Source organism: Cucurbita pepo, chromosome LG13, assembly GCF_002806865.2.
Source record: "Cucurbita pepo subsp. pepo cultivar mu-cu-16 chromosome LG13, ASM280686v2, whole genome shotgun sequence".
Taxonomy (NCBI): Eukaryota; Viridiplantae; Streptophyta; class Magnoliopsida; order Cucurbitales; family Cucurbitaceae; genus Cucurbita; species Cucurbita pepo.
In genome coordinates this window covers 6,224,306-6,244,455 of record NC_036650.1, presented here as the reverse complement: position 1 = coordinate 6,244,455, position 20,150 = coordinate 6,224,306, and the positions used below count along the sequence as shown (strand labels likewise).

Sequence of the window (20,150 nt, the reverse complement as noted above, 5' to 3'; positions counted from 1 at the left end):
CTACCCCATTTGGGGAACAACGAGAAGGCTGGCACATCGTCCGATGTCTGGCTCTGATACCATTTGTAACGACCCAGATCTACCGCTAGCAAATATTGTCCTTTTGGGGCTTTCCCTTCCGGATTTTCCCTCAAGGCTTTAAAACGCGTCTGCTAGGGGAAGGTTTCCAAACCCGTATAAATGATGGTTTGTTCTCCTCCCCAACCAAAGTAAGACATCACAGCACGCCTCCGTTACCTTTTGGGAGGCCTACGCCCCATAAAAGCTATCTAACTCTTCCAGGGTGGTATCTCACTAATGGCTCAGATCCTCTGAAACAGTGAAAAAATAAACCCTCGTAGTTGGTGTAATAGTTTTCGATTTTGAAAGTAGTCAAAGACGTTACGTGTCGCGTTTCGACAACTTGAAGGTACGAAAAGCAAAGAAGTGGGCAACGAATTTGATCCACAAATGCAAGCATAGCACTACTAGAACATTAATGGAGGATGTTTCTTTATGTGGGCAAACTCAGTTTGTGATCTCTAAGCTTCCAAAAGAGTCCTGTCTGCTAGGGCATCATTATATGAGTTGCCTGCCTTTCAAAAAGCCTCACTCATATATATCCCACTTCATCACTTTGATACCTCCATCTTCTTCATAACTATGCTCCCTTTGTCAACCATCCCATATTCATATCAACTTATAGCACAGCCCCCACGTTCGGTGAGCCACCTTATGCTAGTTGCACCCGAAAAATTTGACTCAACCGTTCCGATTAAGCTGTTTTCATTAAATTCAAAGATGACAACCGATTTAGTTTGATAATAATGTTTCGAGATTCGAATGTAATTACTATTAACCTACTTCACGAAGCGGGTTTCAAAAAATTATGAGTCTTTGTTATCGAAACCGAATTTTAAGGACGTGTAAAAAGACCCACTTGAAATTTCCAAAGTTCACAACCCAACCCTCTATTTTCGAGTCATCTTAGTTACGAAATGATTGTTATTGAAAGAGGTATGGGCTTACTACCCTATGGATTACTTGCACCCTTTTTTCCAATCTTTTTCTCGGGCTTGCTACTAAACAAAAATGACTTATAGTATAACGCTCTTATTCATCAGACAAGAGCAATTTCGCGTGTCCCGGGTTTGATCCGATCAACTAGTGACCGGTTGACAGAATAAGGAGTTAAGCAAAGGGTAGGAGATTGATAGAAGAACCCGATCGAAGCTTAACTAAAAAGGACTTGTGTTCAACTTTGCAGGAAACTCAAATATTCGCAAGTCATGACACATCATTAATATCAGTTATAAATATCAAATATTCTTAATCTTCGTAATAATCTTAAAAATACAGTATGGTTGGGTTAAGTTGTAACTCTATTTTCGAGTTTGTTGGGTTGGACGATTCATTCAAATGTCAACCTGCAAATTGACCCGACCCAATTTAGAAAAAAATCTAACTCAATCGAACATTTATAATTTGGGTTAGATAGTATGAGTTTGTCAGATTCTCGAGTTATTTGAACACTCTTACCAAATTTTCAAATTTTGATTGATATCGACGTCCAATATCGTGAGAGTTTAGAGAAGTGGAGAAGAGAGTGGTAGAAGGTTAGATTTATGAAGGAAAGAATAGACATGAACCTAATGGCACATGCTACAATGAAAGAGACGATGAACGTCGTGTAGTCATTCATTCAACTTCCAATCCCACTAATTCCAACTCTCAAAAAGCCAAGCCGCAAATTCTACAACATCTCATAACTTGTTGTTTTCTTATTGGCAACCCCCAAAAGCTGCACCAAATTGCCCTTTTCCCACTATAATTTCATATACTTATCTTACAGATCGAGTGGTACGCTAGTCGGGATGTTAAATGAGTCTTCAAAGAGAGTAGATATTGGGCAGTGTGCCAGCGAGGAAGCCGAGTCCAAAAACAATTGTTAGATCCCACATCGTTTGAGAGACAGAAACGAGTTCTAGCAAAAACTTTGTGCCTTGAAGAGTGTGGATTATGAGACCCCATTTTTGGGGTGTGAAAATTTCTGGGTGTAGATTATGAGACCCCATTTCTGGGGTGTGGAAATTTCTAGGTGTAAATTATGAGACCCAATTTCTCGGGTGTGGATATTTCTTATGAGACCCCATTTCTAGGGTGTGAATTTCTAGGGGTAGATTATGAGACCCCATTTCTGGGGCTGTGGAAATTTCTGGATGTGGATTATGAGACCCCATTAAAATTTCTGGATGTAGATTATGAGACCCCATTTCTGGAGCTGTGGAAATTTTTGGATGTGGATTATGAGACCCATTTCTGGAGATGTGGAAATTTTTGGATGTGGATTATGAGACCCCATTTCTGGGGTGTGGATATTTCTTATGAGACCCTATTTCTGGGGTGTGGATTATGAGACTCCATTTTTGAGGGTGTGGATTATGAGACCCCACCTTATGATAGAGAGAAACAAGGGTTAGTTCCCGTGTAGATTATGAGGCCCCAGATTATGAGACCCCAAGTGTAGATTATGAGACCCCAAGTGTAGATTATGAGACCCCATTTTTTAGGGTGTGGATTATGAGACCAGGGTGGATTATGAGGATTATGAGACCCCACTTTCTGTTAGAGAGAGAGAAACAACTGTTAGTCATAAAGCTGTGCCAGAAGAGAGTGGATTATGAGATTCAACGTCTATTGGAGCTGAAAATAACAATATCCACCCGCTAATTATTAATATATTAATTAAAGCTCAAATTTATGAGACGTGTTTTAAATTAATTTACTTTAAATAGGTTTACTCAATTAAGAAAAGTTGGACAAAGTCGGCAAACTTATTTTCTAAACACTTATCTTGAATTTGAATATTTTCCGTTCAAATTGTCTATATATGAAATAAATGGATATTTTTTACTCGTAAATCAAGGATATTTTTGTAATTTTATACCGAAAATATTAAATTACAAATAAAATATTTGATTTTATTAAACACAATTTATAATTATTTCACAATCGAGAAATTACAAAACAAAAAACAAGAGAGTTATGCTTTTTATATAAAATATAAAATATTACTACCTCTATTAATTATTTTATCAATAATTAATTAACTCATAAATAAAATAATATATTTATAATGACACGTCAAATATTAATTAGAAAAAAAAAATGTAATACAATTCTATTATAAGTTTGTTTTATCAAATTTAATATTGTATGAATCTTGATTTTATTAAAAGTAGTAATATTTTTTTTTTAGATTTTTACCACTTTTTGTTAAATTACAAATTTGCTCATAAAATTTCAATTTTGTAATAAATGACGTATTTAAACTATTTTAAAATTAATTAATCTATTAAATATAGAATTTAATTTGACATATATACAAATATTAAAATTGATAGTTTTTATTATTGGTTAAAACTAAAAATGGAGTATTTAATAAGGGTAATGTTACGCATGGTAAAAAGTAGATTTATTGACAAGAAAATTACAGTAAAAAAATTTAGCCGTAAATAGGAAGTGGGCCCCACAGGCACAAATTCCTACGTCTGCCCACGTTACCCTTACCACTGTCATTTGCAGCTGCATCACTGAAAAAAGAAATTTCGGTGACGTAAACGTCGGAAAATGATAAAAAAGAAAAATTATATTTTTATTTTTCTTAATAATACGATTAAAATTCTTCCACTGCTTCACATGAAATAATAATAAATAAAAAAACATATTTTATGCATTTTCTTTAAATTATTTTTTTAAATTAATATCCATAAATAAATATATTTGCATGGGAATCAGCTATCTTTGTTATTTAGTTATGCTTAAAAATTAAGCAACTACTTTCTTTTTTTTGTAATTAAAAAAAAAATGAAATTATCTACTTTTATAATAATAAATCATAATTATAAACTTCAATTAACACAAAGTCCAAAATATTCATATGTCTGATTGTTGAAATATAATATTCCAATCCTACTCTCTATTTTCACTGTTGGAAAGACAAAAGTGTTATTAATCTACACTCGTAAAAACAAGTTGGACGTGATTAACATACACTCTCCAACTTAAATGGGAGTGTTGAGATATAATATTTGGAGTATATATTATTTATGAAATATATCTTAATATTGTTTGTTTATGATTTGATTTAGAGTATATTTTATTTTATTCCCCATATTTAATTAGTTTATATATTTTTTTATTGGTAGGTATTAGTTGCTAGCTTGTATCCTATTTAAAACTTATGAATATAAAAAAAAAACGTGTATATATAAAAAGTGTGTATTTTGGATGAAAGTCCCACATTGGTTAATTTAGGGAATGATCATGAGTTTATAATTAAGAAATATACTCTCGAGCCTGAGGATGAAATTTTAGAAAAATAAAAATAAAAATAAATTATTGAAAATGGTAAATATTGAAAATAATATATTAATATTTATTTGCATAATACATCCAAGTGTTCCGAATCCACATTGATTGCAGAACGAGTTTTGAGACAGAAGTAGCCGCATCTCGCTCGAGAAGCAAATGGATAAGATTAAAACTAATTACCCCACCAGATTAATTTTCTTTTTTACCTTCGATTTTAATTGTAATGTTCAACAGTAAAACCCTGCGGTTATTATCCCCTTGTTCTCACTCTATATAAACTCCTCCCCCTCCGCTTCTTCTTCTCTACGCTGCCGTTCTCACTCCGGCGTTTCTCATCTTCCATTGTTGCTCCAAACTAAGTTCTTCTCCTCCTGCGTTTCTCTTCGTCTTCCTTGAAATGGATATTCCGCACTTCTTGTTCGGAGTTCTTGGTAGATTCTGTTACCTTTTCTTTTCCGCTGAAATAGTTTATGATCTCTCTTTGTTCACTGTAAGTTTCCGTTTCTTTGTTTCTCTTATGGCAGGAAATGCGACTGCTCTGTTTCTGTTCTTGTCGCCAATGTAAGAACCGGAAATGATCTCCGTTGTTTTTTTTTGTTTGTTCTTGAATGTTCTTGGAGGTGATTTTAATTTCTTCTTCAAATTTCTTATTTCTTAGTCTTGTTGATTTGTTAGGATTACTTTCAAGAGAATCATAAGGAGTAAATCGACGGAGCAATTCTCTGGCATTCCATACGTTATGACGATGCTGAATTGCCTTCTTTCCGCTTGGTACTCTTTTCAAGTTTGGAATTAATTGCTCTTTCTCTATGTGTGTGTTGAAATGAATTCTGATTTTGAATTTCTGGGGGGAAAATAAAGGTACGGTCTACCATTTGTGTCCCCACACAACTTATTGGTATCAACGATCAACGGGACAGGAGCGGTGATTGAGATCGTTTACGTGTTGGTGTTCTTAATCTACGCGCCGAAGAAGGAAAAGGGGAAAATCGGAGCGCTGTTTGCATTTGCGCTTGGCGCTTTCACGGCCGTCGCGTTGGTGTCGGTTTTTGCGTTGCACGGCAAAAACAGAAAGTTGTTCTGTGGCTTGGCTGCTTCGGTTTTCTCCATCATCATGTACGGCTCGCCACTCTCCATAATGGTAACTCATTTGTTTTGCTTCTCGATCTTCAATCTACTCATTTTTATGGCGGATAAACACAAATTTACATGAAAATTGAAATTCAAATCCAAATCCAAATTATTGACGATATTCTGATGGATGAGGGTGGTTGAAAATTTGTTAGCATGAGGGGAAGTATTTGAGCATTTTTGTTGTGAATACCACGAAATTCTCACATTTCAGCATCTGAACTAGTTTTTTTCACTCACGTTTTTACCAATTTTGGCAGAGAATTAGTCTGAACATATCTTTGACTATGAACTTTAACACAAAAATCTGTAAGTAAAGAAATTAGAACTTGTGTACAGAGAACAGTGATTAAGACGAAGAGCGTAGAGTTCATGCCATTTTTCCTGTCGCTGTTCGTGTTCTTGTGTGGGACATCTTGGTTCGTATACGGCCTTCTTGGCCGCGACCCATTTGTAGCTGTAAGTACTGTTTTCGTCAACTAGACTAGACTAGAGTAGGCTGTTGGTGCGAGAAATTAGAGGAAGTTTGGCATTTAATTGTGCAGGTCCCAAATGGGTTCGGGTGTGGCTTGGGTGCATTGCAGCTGATTCTCTACTTCATCTACCGAGATCGCCAGCCCGATGAGAAGCCCACGAACATGGAGATGGGCCTGCACAAGGCCCCACTGGAGAAGCCGCAGGCCACCGCCAAAGTGGACCGTGATGATCAAGCCTAGTCTAGACAGTGTCCTCGCCGCCCGGTGTAAATTGTGGGGGAAGCCCGGAGGGGGTGCTCTCGGCTTTCTTCTTCTCGACTTTAAGTTGTTGTACTGCGTTTTTAGATTTTTTCTTTTTTTGTGGCTTGAGAATGGGCAAGACGACATGTCGTTTCTACAAACCGAACAAAATGATAGGAGAGGAACGACGTGTGTCTCTACACAGTGAAATTGCTTATGTATTATTTCGAATTCCAAATCTTAACGAAGAAATCTTGAGTACTTTACTTGGTTGTCGAGATTTAGAACACTGCTACAACGTTTTAGGTCACCGCTAATTCAAATTCTAACGCTCAAAATGATGATACGAGAATAAAAAATATTATGTATAATAAGATATTAAGAAAATATTATAGTTTAGATTTAAATTTAAACTAATTGATATCTTATTTATTTATAATTGATGTGAGATACGTTGGATGATAAAAGTCTCACATCCGCTAATTTAGTGAATGATTATGAGTTTATAATCAATGAATACTCTCCATCGGTACGAGGCCTTTTGGAATCCCAAAGCAAAGCTTGGACAAGATCATAGGAATAATTGAAATAAAACATTATATGATAGCATTGGATTTGGGTTGTTACAAATGGTATAAGAGTCAGACATCAGACGATGTCCTAGCAAGAAGGGTGTGGACACGAGGCTATGTGCCAACAGTGATGCTAACCCCAAAAGAGAGTGGATTGGGTCCCGCATTGATTGGAGAAGGGAACGAGTGCCAACGAGTATACTGAGGCTAACGAAAAAATCGTTTTAAAAACTTCGAGGGGAAGTCCAGAAGGATAAGCCCAAATATGACAATATCTGCTAACAGTAGCGAGAACGCTGGAACTAGGAAGGATAAGCTCAAATATGACAATATCTGGTGAGAGTAGGGAGAACACTGGGGCTAAGGAGGATAAGCCCAAATATGACAATATCTTCTAATAGTTGCGAGGACACTGGAACTGATGAAAAAATCGTTCTAAAAACTTTGAGGGAAGTCCGGAAGGATAAGCCCACGAGGGAAGCCCAAAGGGATAAACCCAAATATGACAATATCGGCTCACCGTGGGTTTAGACTGTGAACTCTTAACTGAATTTAGATTTGACAAGTTTCCATGATTAATTTTTTTTTAGATTTTGATTCCAAGATAGTTTCATTTTTCTCTCATAATTATATTTGAGATTTACTAATGTAATTATTATGTCACCACAAAAAATCGTTACTTTTTTTTATTGTCCGATACGATAAGACAAAACATTTTTGTTTCTCTGTATGGACAAACATACCGTTGAGATTGAGAATCAAAACGGTAATATTGTGTCAAATGATTAACTATGATATCTACGGATAAAATAATCATGAACGTCACGACAAAATGTATTATTTTCTTAGAAATAAAACGTCAAAAGTTTAAATTTTATTGTCCGACCGAGTACGACAAATTCGTACTTTTACTTTTCATTAACAAACGTACAATTAAGAATGACGAATTATAAAAGTATTAAACTAACAACTTTTTTTGTCATTTAATTAACGGTCCTTCAAACCGACGCAAATTAGTCAAGTTTTACCATACTCGATCCTCCTCATTTTTGTTTCTCTTTATGGACAAACAAACCGTTGAAATTAAAAAATCAAAACGGTAATATTTTATTGTTCGACAGAATACGACAATTTTGTACTTTTACTTTTCATTAACAAACGTACAATTGAGCATGATAATTTATAATAGTTTTAAATTCACATTTTTTTTTTTCAATTAACTGTCATTCAAACCGACACAGATTGATGAAGTCTTACCATACTCCATCCTCCTCGATAAATAAATCATATAAGGGTTATAATAATAATAATTATTATTTTAAGTTCTCTTAAAAAGGGAATATCTCAAAATTGAAGATGTTTCAATATTATAACATCAAGAAATAAATGTTTCAAAGAAAAGACAACATAATGACTGAGTTTTTACCATGCAACATTCAAGAGTTTTACCATGGTTAATTTTTTTCCTTTTTTTAAAAAATTATTTATTATTATTTTTTTTTAAAAAAATTAAATGTAAATGTATAATTAATATATATATTTTTAAAGTTTAAACTACGCTATACTTGACCAAAAAGAAATCATTTTCAATCTAAATTTTAATTTTAATTTTTTTTATTTAATATTGATTTTTAAAGTATTTAATAAGCCTTTAATTTTAATTTTTAATCATGTATGGTCAAAATTACATTATTCAACATTTTTTAAAATTTACAAATTCATTAATTATATAACTGAATTTTATGTCGTTTTCAAAATTGTCCATGGCCTTTTAATTTTGTTCTTTTGTGTATTTCTAAATTTTATAAAATGTATATAAAATTTAAATTGTATTAATTAAATAGAAAGTTGAAAATTTAAAATAAATAAATAAATAATGATGTCACCCCAACAAACCAGGATTATTTATTATTAAAAAAACACGTGCAAAGCACGTGAGAGTACACACACATAACATAACTTCATTAAACATAAGGAGAGGAACAAACAAGCAAACGAAAAAGCAACTCCGGCCGGTCGGGGCATCTGGCGGCGACTAGTTTGTCATGTATCACGCCGGAAAGTTGACCGGCGGTGAAGCACCGGGGGTCCCACCTTCACGATCAGCTTGTCCATTGGCGGCTCCACTCAGTAGAGCCTATACACAAAAAACAAACCTCATAAGGCAATGGCAGAGTAAAAGGTTAGATTTTGATGGGCTGATTTTACATTGATTCCGGCGCGGCTCTGTTTCTCCATGGCCTGCATGGACGCGATGGCCTGTGACACAAGACAACCAAACAAGCAAAAGGGTGAGTCTAAAAGGGTTGATGATTAGTGTGGAGTGTTGGAGGATGAAGTCCTACACCGACTCATTCAGGAAATGATCATGGATTTATAATGGAAGATTACTAAATCATTGGTACGAGAGCTTATGCTCAAAGTGGGTGACTTACCATTTGGTATTGCTCGGTGTTCCTGGGCTCGGAGGCTGTGGACAGAGATCGTTGAAGCTTGGATGGGGCTTTGGCGACGGGTTTGGGTAGCTTGGAAGGGTGTTTGCTTCCCATTTTGGGTGGCCGGAAGTGGGTTGGTGGTGGTGGTGGTGGTGGGAGGGAGTGGTATAATTTATAGGGAAGGGAGGGGCGATGCCAGCGAAGCAAACAGGGACGTGGCAGCCATGAGAGGGGTGTGGGAAAGCTTTTACATTTGGCAACCGTTTCTTTTTCTTCCTTAAAATTGGGCCTTTTTCTTTGTTCAGCTAAATAAAACTTTAACGCCTAATAATTAAGCCTCCTCATCACCTTTCATCTTTATCTTATATCAGCTCTGCTTAACTCTTAAGCTATGGCTTCACACCCTTCTCGCGTCTTATGGTATCATGACGTGTATCTGATTCTTATCATGCTCGTTCATTGTATCATGACATGTATCATATTCTCACCGTTTTCTGATTTTCACTTCTTCGATCGTATCATGACATGTATCAGATTCTCACTGTTTTCAGATTTTCACTTCTTCGATCGTATCATAACATGTATCAGATTCTCTCTGTTTTCAGATTTTTCACTTCTTCTATCGTATCATGACATGTATCAAATTCTCACTGTTTTCAGACTTTCACCTCTTCCATCGTATCATGACATGTATCAGATTCTCACTGTTTTCAGTTTTTCACTTATTCGATCGTATTATGACATGTATCAGATTCTCACTGTTTTTAGATTTTTCACTTCTTCCATCGTATCATGACATGTATCATATTCTCACCCTCACTGTTTTCAGATTTTTCACTTCTTCGATCGTATCATGACATGTATCAGATTCTCACTGTTTTCAGATTTTCACTTCTTCCATCATATCATGACATGTATCAGATTCTCGCTGTTTTCAGATTTTCACTTCTTCCATCATATCATGACATGTATCAGATTCTCACTATTTTCAGATTTTCACTTCTTCGATCGTATCATGACATGTATCAGATTCTCATTGTTTTCAGATTTTCACTTCTTCCATTGTATCATGACATGTATCAGATTCTCACTGTTTTCAAATTTTCACTTCTTCAATCGTATCAGGACATGTATCAGATTCTCACTGTTGTTTTCAGATTTTCACTTCTTCGATCATATCATGACATGTATCAGATTCTCACTGTTTTCAGATTTTCACTTCTTCCATCGTATCATGACATGTATTAGATTCTCACTGTTTTCAGATTTTCACTTCTTCGATCATATCATGACATGTATCAGATTCTCACTGTTTTCAGATTTTCACTTCTTCGATCCTATCATGACATGTATCAGATTCTCACTTCTTCCATCATATTATGACATGTATCATATTCTCATTGTGCTCCTTGATCGTATCATGACATGTATCATATTTTCACCGTCTTCATTGATTGTATCATGACACGTGTCATATTCCCATCGTCCTCCTCGATCGTATCATGACATGTATTAGATTCTCACTGTTTTCAGATTTTCGCCTCTTCAATCGTATTATGACATGTATCAAATTCTCACAATTCTCAAATTTTCACCTCTTCGATCGTATCATGACATGTATCATATTTTCACCGTCTTCAATCATATTATGACACATGTCGTATTCTTACCATGCATCATATCATGACATGTAACATATTTTCACCGTTCTCCATTGTATCATGACACATATCATATTCTCACCATCCTCCTTGATCATATCATGATATGTATCAGATTCTCACCATCCTCTTTGGTTCCATTCTCGTCTCACATTCTAACTTGACTATATATGGGGTCACAACCGACTATCAAATTCATTTTTATATTGATCAATGATCCATTATAGATTAAATGTGTGTACGAGCTACAAAGATTAAGTCAAATAATAATTTTGACGAATTTTTTTATGGTAATAATTAAATAGCTATAAAATTGAAAGTAACTAAGAATTGTTTTTTTCTCCATTTTTTAAAATTAAGCTTATAAACATTACTTCCTTGCTTAACACGAAACAAAGATTTGACTTTTTAAATTATTGAATATTTAAAATTTAATTAAAAATAAATTTGAATTTGAAAAAGCATAAAACAAAAAAACCATTCTCATCAAAATTATTACATATAAAATAGGCTAAATAATTTCTTGTTTGTATTTAGCATATTTGGAAACAGTTAGCCATGGTACCCCCTCCCCTCATTTTCTACGGACATCTATGTAACAAGTGGTATTAGAGTCAGGCATCAAACGATGTGTCAATTTTTTGCTGTTCCACGAAAGGGTAGACACGAGGCGTGTGCCAGTAAAGACGCTGGGCCCCAAAGGGGTGGATTGTGATGTCCCACATTAGTTGGGGAGAATAACAAACTACTGTGGAAACCCTTCTCCTAGCCGACCCGTTTTAAAGCTTTGAGGGGAAGGCCAAAAGGGAAAGCTCAAAGAGGACAATATCTGCTAGTGGTGGATCTGGGTCGTTTCAATCTATCAATACGTTTTCACCGTATATTAAACCCGAACATATCGAATTATATTTTCTTACTGAAACTAAACCATCAACCTTTAAAATAGTATCAAATGAGTCTACTTAAATTGACGCGTAAATAATTCTTTTTTCTCATCATTTAATTCATTTTTGTTTTATTTAAATTATCGTTTTTAATATTTAATCCATAAGTTAATAATAACCTTAACACGTGTCTGTATTATCATTTATTGAGCATATAAAAAATAAAATAAAACAATAATGTTAGTAAATGACGGCAAATTTAATGAGTTTCTTTATTTGGGCCTTTTACAATTCATTTGGGCTTCCGGCCCACTTTAATATTGGGCCTCACTTTATGGGCCCTGTATTTTATTGTTCATGGGAATAAAATTTAATAAAAAATACAAATAAAAACCATTTTTCAAATGTCAAATTTTGTCTTTAAATGGGTCTTTCAAAAGAATAATTTATAATGGCGTGACAAAATATCTATAGACCTTTTTATAAATTTAAGAAAAATATGCTCAAAATTTTAAATACATTAATTATCAATTTGAATTAAAGGGGTTTTCTTTTTCCTTCTATGTTGAAAAAGACAGGAATATCAATTTATAAAAGAAAATAAAATAAAATTTTATTGAAAAATAAAAAGAAAATAAATTTATTACGCTAATTGTATGTCTTAATTATCGAGCTATTTTCATAAACGTCAATCAAAGCTAAAATCTTTAATTTTTATTAAATTATTTTTCATTTATTAAAAGAATTTAAAATTATCTTTGAGATCGAAAAATAATTAAATTAAATTTTATTTAATTATGCAAACAAAATAAATACATATAATGGTAGATGAATTAAGAAAAAACAAAAAAAGGGTAAGGAGAGTGGCAATGTTGTAATTTAGGTGAGATAGAAGGGGAGTTATGGATGGATAGGCATGCATGCTATGTATGTATGTATGTATGTATGTGATGGCATGTATATATGCATAAGTGATAAAGAAGAAAAACGTTTTGACTTAATTTCTCTCGAGGTAAGAAACAGGAAAATGAATTAAGAATAATTAAATCCGATTGAATACAATTTTGACGTCCGCAAGGACACAGTCGCGCCCCCTCTCTCTCTCTCTCTCTCTCTCTCTAAGCTACAGCGAGAAACAGGTCGTGGCTACTGTGGGAGAATCCTTCCATGAGTTCATAGAGACTGAAATCTATGCTTCTAAGCTTCAGCTGACATATTCCAACATCAGTTTCTGCAAGAAGAAGAGGAAGAAGAATCGTGTGAAGGAGGAGGAGGAGAACGGGAAGAACGAAGGAGACCGAATTACTGATTACTGAAACCTCCACAATTTAGTCAATTTGAGTTTGCTCTGCTGCTGCTGCTGTTGTTGTTGTTGTTTCTTTGATATTGTCCGATTTTCAAGCAGCAGTTCGACTTTCTTATTCAGTTCCTGGTGAGTTCTCCATGGTCTTCCATTCATTCAGACCTCATAATTTCTCTTTCAAGTTCATAACAGTACAAGATTTTGTTTCACTTGTTCCACGTTTTGGATCCTTGATTTTAAGTCTGTAAGTTTTGCCTCTTCTCTGCTTGCTTTTCCGCCTTATGAGCAGGGAATGCGTAAGAATGTCGTGAGGTTTCATTTATTTGCCTCTTGAATCTTTCTTGGGGATTTTAAGCATGGGAGTTCATTGAAGTGGCGAACATGAGTTTTATTGACGAGTTTTTATTCAATTGCCCTAACGAGTTGTTTATTTATTGGTTTTTTTCTGAGAGGTGTGGGGATTTGAGATTTGAAGATTTAATTTGTTCTTAAAGAAATTTATGTTCGTGTCGGGTTCTTTTGGTGAAATTATGATTATCGATCATTGTTGTTCTCGATTTGGTTGTACTAATTGATTTTCTTCTGGATGTTGAATTTAAAGTGGATCTGACATGTTCTTGTACAGAGATTCATGCGGAACATTGAGGTTGATCCTCTCGGGAAGACACTGTGATTCTATAATGGTCCGAACCAAAAGGTGTTTCTTCGTTTCGGTTTTCTTTGGTGCTCTCTGAGACTTGGTTGAGCTTTCTTTCAGCTTTCCACGTAGTTTAACTGTGTTAATTTTTTTAGGTAGGTTTCTCTTCCTTTAGCGAGTGATTGGGAAAGATGGCAACATCGGGGCCACCCACCCCTATGGGTGGCGGTGCACAGTCTGTTTCACCCTCACTTCTGCGATCTAATTCTGGATTGATAGGAATTCAAGGGGGTCTGCAGCCTTCTCAGGCAGCCTTTTCTTCACTTGTATCGCCTCGCAATCAGTTCAATAATATGAATATGGTCGGTAATATGTCCAATGTGTCATCTCTCCTTAATCAATCATTTGGAAATGGGGCTCCTAATTCTGGACTTCCATGTCCTGGCAGTAGCCACACTGGTGCGGAGCCAGATCCCCTTTCCGGTGTTGGCAATGGAACGAGCTTTAATAATCCTTCATCATCATTTGTAGCATCCAATATGACAAACCCTGTTTCGTCCGTTCAGGGGCATAATCCACAATTTTCTAACCTTTCTAGCAGTCAGATGTTATCAGATCAACAGCAGTCGCAACAGCTAGAGCCCCAGAACTTCCAACATAGTCAACAGTCTATGGAACAGTTTTCTGCACATCAGAGCAATCAACAACCACAATTTCATGCAATTCGAGGGTTGAATGGTGTTGGACCTGTAAAGTTGGAGCCTCAAGCGACCAGCAATGATCAACTTGGACAGCAGCAGCAGCAGCATTTGCAAACGTTGAGAAACCTTGTTCCTGTGAAATTGGAATCACAAAGACTTCAGTCACTGAGAGGTTTGACACCAGTTAAAATGGAACCCCAACTATCGGACCAGTCATTATTTCTGCAGCAGCAGCAGCAGCATCAACTACAACAACCACAATCGCAACAATTTCTCCATATGTCTAGACAGCCCTCTCAGGCAGCGGCTGCTCAAATTAATCTAATGCACCAACAAAGGCTTTTGCAATTGCAACAACAACATCAGCAACAACATCTCTTAAAAAGTATGCCTCCTCAACGGCCACAATTGCAACAACATTATCAACAGCAGAACCTTTCTCTGAGATCTCCTGTAAAACCAGGATATGAACCTGGAATGTGTGCCCGGCGTCTGACTCATTACATGTATCACCAGCAACACAGACCTGAAGTAAGAAAATGTTACTTTGAATTTTTTGTCGTGTCCAAGAGGAGGACCATCTGACAACTCTAATTTGTTTGTAGGACAACAATATAGATTTCTGGAGGAAATTTGTTAACGAGTACTTTGCACCCCATGCCAAGAAGAAGTGGTGCGTTTCCATGTATGGAAGTGGGCGACAAACAACTGGCGTTTTCCCTCAGGTCTGCTGCAAGATACACTGCTCCCTCATACTAGTTGGCATCGTTGCAGTAGAAATTTTGATGAAACTTGATATGATTAACAATATTTAATATTTATTTTGCTTTCATTTTGGATTCTTTGAAAGTTTGCTATTTACCTGTCACCGCTTCATCGTTGATGCAATAGAACACCAATTTCTTTGAAATTTTCAGGATGTATGGCACTGTGAAATATGCAACCGCAAGCCTGGGCGTGGCTTTGGTATGTTCTGTTATCATACCTTCTGGGTGGAATTTAAAATTTCTGCTGAATGCCAGTTTTAATGGCGTGTGCCAAGCACTTCCATTAATGATTCTTCAAGGTTCTTTCCTGTGGACGTCTGATATTGATGGAATTTGAATTTCTTTTTACTATTTCAGAAGCAACTGCTGAAGTTCTTCCCAGACTTTTTAAGATCAAGTATGAAAGTGGTACAATGGAGGAACTACTGTACCTTGACATGCCTCGTGAATATCATAATGCATCTGGTCAGATTGTCCTGGATTATGCAAAAGCGATACAGGAAAGTGTTTTTGAGCAACTTCGTGTTGTTCGCGATGGCCAACTTCGAATTGTTTTTTCTCCAGACCTTAAGGTTGTGTAAAAGATACTTCCCCTCTTTTCTGTGTCTGCATGTTCATGGTTGTGCTTTCAACAGCTTCGATTTCTTATGGCCCAGATGCAATATTCAGTTCATGATCTTTTTCCACTCGTTATTCCTTTCAGATATGCTCATGGGAATTCTGTGCTCGACGGCATGAGGAACTTATACCTAGGAGATTATTGATACCTCAGGTTTAACTTCATCTCGTGACACATTTTAATCAGGCTCCATATTGCTCTTCAGAAAAGCATTACCTTGCATTTAAATTGACCCGGTTATTTGCCTGTTATCCATCAATTTGTGATTAACAGTTGTTATTCACTTTATGCAGGTTAGCCACCTTGGAGCGGCAGCTCAAAAGTACCAGTCTGCCATTCAAAACGCATCATCCAATTTATCAACTCCTGAATTGCAAAACAATTGTAACATGTACGTCCTTCCAACATTCGTGTTTCTTTAGACAAATACCTACCTGTTTGCTTCTGCTTGTGTGTAAAGTCTTAGTGTGGCACTTCGTTTACATATTGAAGTATGAAAATGTTCCCAGGCCCTTCTTCCACTCTCTTGACCTTGGCCTTTTACATTTTGTTCCTTGTAGTTAGGGATTATTTATTGCCAGTGGTTTTCATTTGAAGCATGATTCGTTTTGTTCTAATTCTGTAAGATCTTTCTTTGACTTTTCCATGAACTCAATTTTCTTAGTTCATTCCTTATCAACTACTAGGGCACTATGGCATTGATTGTTCATTCTAATGTGCATTGTGATCGTGTGGATGTAAGAATGAAATTATTTTAGCATTCGTTCCTTGTTTGTAAAAATCTGTTTATAACTAAATGAGGATTGATTTTTATTTTGGGGTCACCTATAAGATGGGCGGCTTATATAATGGTGTATGTGGGAATCTTTAGAAAGTTGGACTCTCTAGAGTTTTTTTTATTAACTACACATCAAAATCTTGACGGTTCTTATAATGAAGTATATCATTTGGTTAACACTGAATTTTATAGCTTCTTTTTTAAATTAGTTATGTTTTTGAAGATTATTTAATCCCTTAATGAATTGTGCATAGGTTTGTGGCTTCAGCACGACAATTAGCTAAAGCCTTGGAAGTTCCGCTGGTAAATGACTTGGGATATACAAAGAGATACGTACGTTGTCTACAGGTAATAAATAACTAACATCCTTTTGTTGTCGCTATGAGTCAAAAAGTTGGAGAACTGTGGGCATTCATTGACAAATGAATATAAGTTTTATTTTAATTGACACTTAGCATTTAGTTCAATGACATTTAGATGAGAGTTCTTTGCCCATGAATATATACTTCATTTCTTTTCTTACGATTCTTTGAACTCGATGTATTTTAGATGGGTTATCTTTTTGTAAATTGTTTTATTGTTGCTTATTTATTGCATATCTCCTGTAGATAACCCGTTTTAGTAAATATGACGTAACCTATTGATTATGTTTTGTGCTCCATTTTCATTGTGCATAGATGGTTTTGTATTTGTACAGTGATTTTTAGTTTTGGAGTTCATTTTTGAATAGTATTCATATTCAAATTTTCATGGCTCACCGAACATATGTAACCTATTGATTATGTTTTGTTCTCCATTTTCATTGTGCATAGATGGTTTTGTATTTGTACAGTGATTTTTAGTTTTGGAGTTCATTTTTGAATAGTATTCATATTCAAATTTTCATGGCTCACCGAACATATGTAACCTATTGATTATTGATGTATTTCAGCCGTTCATTTCCCGGCCTCTAAAACTGAAGCATTTTTACATGTACGTATCTACGTTTCTGACATTTTCTCCCTTGTGTTGTTTTTCTTTTGGCTCTTCAGATATCCGAAGTGGTTAATAGCATGAAGGACTTGATTGATTACAGCAAAGAAGCAAGGATTGGGCCAATGGGTTAGTAGAATCTTGATGATGTTAAAGTTTTATGAGCTTTTAGCAGCTGAATTTGGAAGATGCATTAATAAACTATTACACACACACACACACGATATAATAAACAGTTCCCTAACTCAAGAAGCACATTACTATCATGGGTGGCTAAAGTAGTAATGTCTATCTTAGAATATTAAATACACTACGCAGTTTTTGCCCCAAAATTTTTAGGAACAATTGATTATCTAGTGGTCATTGCGAATGATGTTGATAACCCCTGGTCTAGTAAAATAACCGTAGATGGGGTTAAATAATGAACTGTTTTAAAATTTCAAGTGATAACTCGAGGGTATGATGGAGAAGTAGAGATATCTTTTGTTGAAGAGTTATGGCAGAGCTCCATATCTAATTGAGAGAGATTTCAAGGGGGAAAGATCTGAAGCTTCCCAAGTGTAGTTTGTATAGTTTCTATAGGTCATGTCTTCTTCAGAAGCAAGATGGACTGAAAAAGTTAGAAATGATTACATGTTTTTTGTTATTGATATTTATGTGCTATGGATACATATAGCAGCCAACTGTCATCTGATTGTGATTTCTGAGGCGTTTGAATGATCTCACTTTTTCTAGAAGATAATTCTTTTGTTCTTTTTTTTTTTTTTTTTAATAAGAAATGGTCAATGTTTTAGAAACAAGCTCCTTAATAGATTATTGAACGTTTCTTCTTATATTATCAATCAGATAGTCTAGCCAAGTTTCCTCGGAGGACTAGTTCATCATCAGTGCTTACAAATCATGCTCAAGTTTCTAATGAGCAGCAACAACAGCAATCATCCATAGCCCATCACTCAAATAACAACCAGGGTCCTGTCCAGGCTTCTGCAGTGCAGCTTACGGGTAGCAATGGCGTGGCCAGTGTAAATAACATGGCCAACCAACCCTCAACATCAAACTCAGCGAGCACCATTGCTGGGCTTCTTCACCAGAATTCTATTAATTCCAGACAGCAGAACTCTTTGGCTGATGCTAGCAACTCATATGGGGGAAGTTCTGTTCAGATTCCATCTCCTGGTTCTTCCAGTACAATTCCACCTACGCAACTGAACCCTTCTACATTCCAGCCACCGACACCTTCATCATCTAACAATCTTTCACAACTATCGCATGCAGCTGTGAGGAATGGCAATCAGATGAGTGCTGCTAATTCTCCGGCAAATGTCTCTATACAACAACCTGCCTTATCTGGAGATGCTGATCCTAGTGATACACAGTCCTCCGTGCAAAAGATCTTACAAGAGATGATGATGAATAATCAAATGAATAGTCCGACAAGTCTGGTTGGTGTTGGTTCGGTGGTCAATGATATGAAAAACGTGAATGGGGTCTTACCTACAAGTAATCCAGGTCTCAACAACGGGAATTGTATTGGGGGAAACGGAGCAACCAACAGTGGCTCAGGAATGGGAGGAGGTGGATATGGATCAATGGGGAGTGGGCTTGGTCAGCCTGCCATGGTTAATGGAATGAGGACTGCAATGGGAAATAACTCCATTATGAACAGACGAATAGGAATGGCATCGCTCGCTCTTGAACAAAGCATGAATGGTCAACAACCGCAGGATATGGGAAACCAGCTTCTTAGTGGACTAGGAGCTGTGAATGGCTTTAGTAATCTCCAATTCGACTGGAAGCCGTCCCCATGAAGAAAACAGCTATATATATGAATCATCATACGTGGATTGGTGCTTAATCTCTGATGCTTGTGCAGCATTCAAATTACCAGAATTTGCCGATGGCCCTGCGAGAGATGGCAGGCACCGCATGGCAAAACAGGTACGGGGCATAATGATTCACACTTTGTACCTATATTTTTATATTATACGAAAAGGAAAGTCGGAGCTGGTGATGGTGATAGGGGCAGGTTGTCTTGTGATTTCCATTGTAACCTGCTATTTCTCTAGTTTTTTTCCCTCTTAATATTTGGCCTATTTAGCTACTTCATTGTCTTACCTTCTTCATAGCATATTGGGTTATGCTATGCTTTTCAAGGAATGTGGTCATTTGGAAGAGAATCCAAAATGGGCTGCAGAGTAGTGCTAACCAAAGGAAGTTTCAATTCAGGTGAATGAAATTACTTGAGAAAGTACTAAAAAAACAAAATCAAGTGGTTCTCCTACAGTTTTGGGGACTAAAAGGTTGAGTCCCAGATGCTAAATCTAGCAACAGCCCACATGGATGGCAAAACAAGGTTGCCCCTCTTAGTCTTGGAATACAACCTGTTGTTGTTGTTGGTATTTGACGAATGGTTTTGCATCAGGAGATTTATAATTTATTGATCATGGAAATGACTTGTGTATGCTTAATCTTAAGTTCGATAAGAACCCGAAAGAATTGCAGAAAAAACTTTCTATTCTCATACGCGAATCAGGTTCACAGATAAAAGAGCAGACAGCGTCGTGCTCGAGTTATTATGCAAGTCAAGAGAAAGGAAATATCACCATTAGTGACAAGCGTAA

At 36.0% G+C, this 20,150-nt stretch overlaps 2 protein-coding genes across 4 annotated transcripts; both read left to right on the top strand.

Moving 5' to 3' along the window:
* Positions 1-4,639: 4,639 nt before the first annotated feature.
* Positions 4,640-6,466, top strand: LOC111808123 (bidirectional sugar transporter SWEET1-like). The gene is made up of 6 exons (XM_023693936.1): positions 4,640-4,784; positions 4,878-4,914; positions 5,029-5,124; positions 5,215-5,494; positions 5,824-5,943; positions 6,030-6,466. Exons 1-6 carry the CDS (start codon positions 4,751-4,753, stop codon positions 6,198-6,200), a joined length of 738 nt encoding a protein of 245 aa, XP_023549704.1. The 5' UTR covers positions 4,640-4,750; the 3' UTR covers positions 6,201-6,466.
* A 6,352-nt stretch (positions 6,467-12,818) lies between these two features.
* LOC111808518 (transcriptional corepressor SEUSS-like) lies at positions 12,819-19,988 on the top strand. Of its 3 annotated transcripts, none has more exons than XM_023694559.1 (11): positions 12,819-13,184; positions 13,681-13,752; positions 13,852-14,924; positions 14,999-15,118; positions 15,311-15,359; positions 15,518-15,732; positions 15,864-15,932; positions 16,073-16,170; positions 16,812-16,905; positions 17,589-17,658; positions 18,376-19,988. In XM_023694559.1, the coding sequence occupies exons 3-11, from the start codon at positions 13,884-13,886 to the stop codon at positions 19,335-19,337; spliced, it is 2,718 nt and encodes a 905-aa protein (XP_023550327.1). In that variant the 5' UTR covers positions 12,819-13,184; positions 13,681-13,752; positions 13,852-13,883; the 3' UTR covers positions 19,338-19,988. The 3 variants fall into 3 exon arrangements, with proteins under 3 accessions (XP_023550327.1, XP_023550326.1, XP_023550328.1); XM_023694558.1 differs by having other exon boundaries at positions 13,848-14,924; XM_023694560.1 differs by lacking the exons at positions 12,819-13,184; positions 13,681-13,752 and having other exon boundaries at positions 13,963-14,054; positions 14,144-14,924.
* Positions 19,989-20,150: the final 162 nt, after the last annotated feature.

Excerpts from the sequence above, each read along its gene's own strand:
- LOC111808518 (XM_023694559.1), top strand. The coding sequence starts at position 13,884 with ATGGCAACATCGGGGCCACCCACCCCTATGGGTGGCGGTGCACAGTCT. Across the intron at positions 15,360-15,517 it reads CAAGCCTGGGCGTGGCTTTG|AAGCAACTGCTGAAGTTCTT; the intron begins GTATGTTCTGTT and ends TTACTATTTCAG. Across the intron at positions 15,733-15,863 it reads TTTTTTCTCCAGACCTTAAG|ATATGCTCATGGGAATTCTG; the intron begins GTTGTGTAAAAG and ends TATTCCTTTCAG.
- LOC111808123 (XM_023693936.1), top strand. The coding sequence starts at position 4,751 with ATGGATATTCCGCACTTCTTGTTCGGAGTTCTTG. Across the intron at positions 5,495-5,823 it reads GCTCGCCACTCTCCATAATG|AGAACAGTGATTAAGACGAA; the intron begins GTAACTCATTTG and ends ACTTGTGTACAG. Across the intron at positions 5,944-6,029 it reads GCCGCGACCCATTTGTAGCT|GTCCCAAATGGGTTCGGGTG; the intron begins GTAAGTACTGTT and ends TTAATTGTGCAG.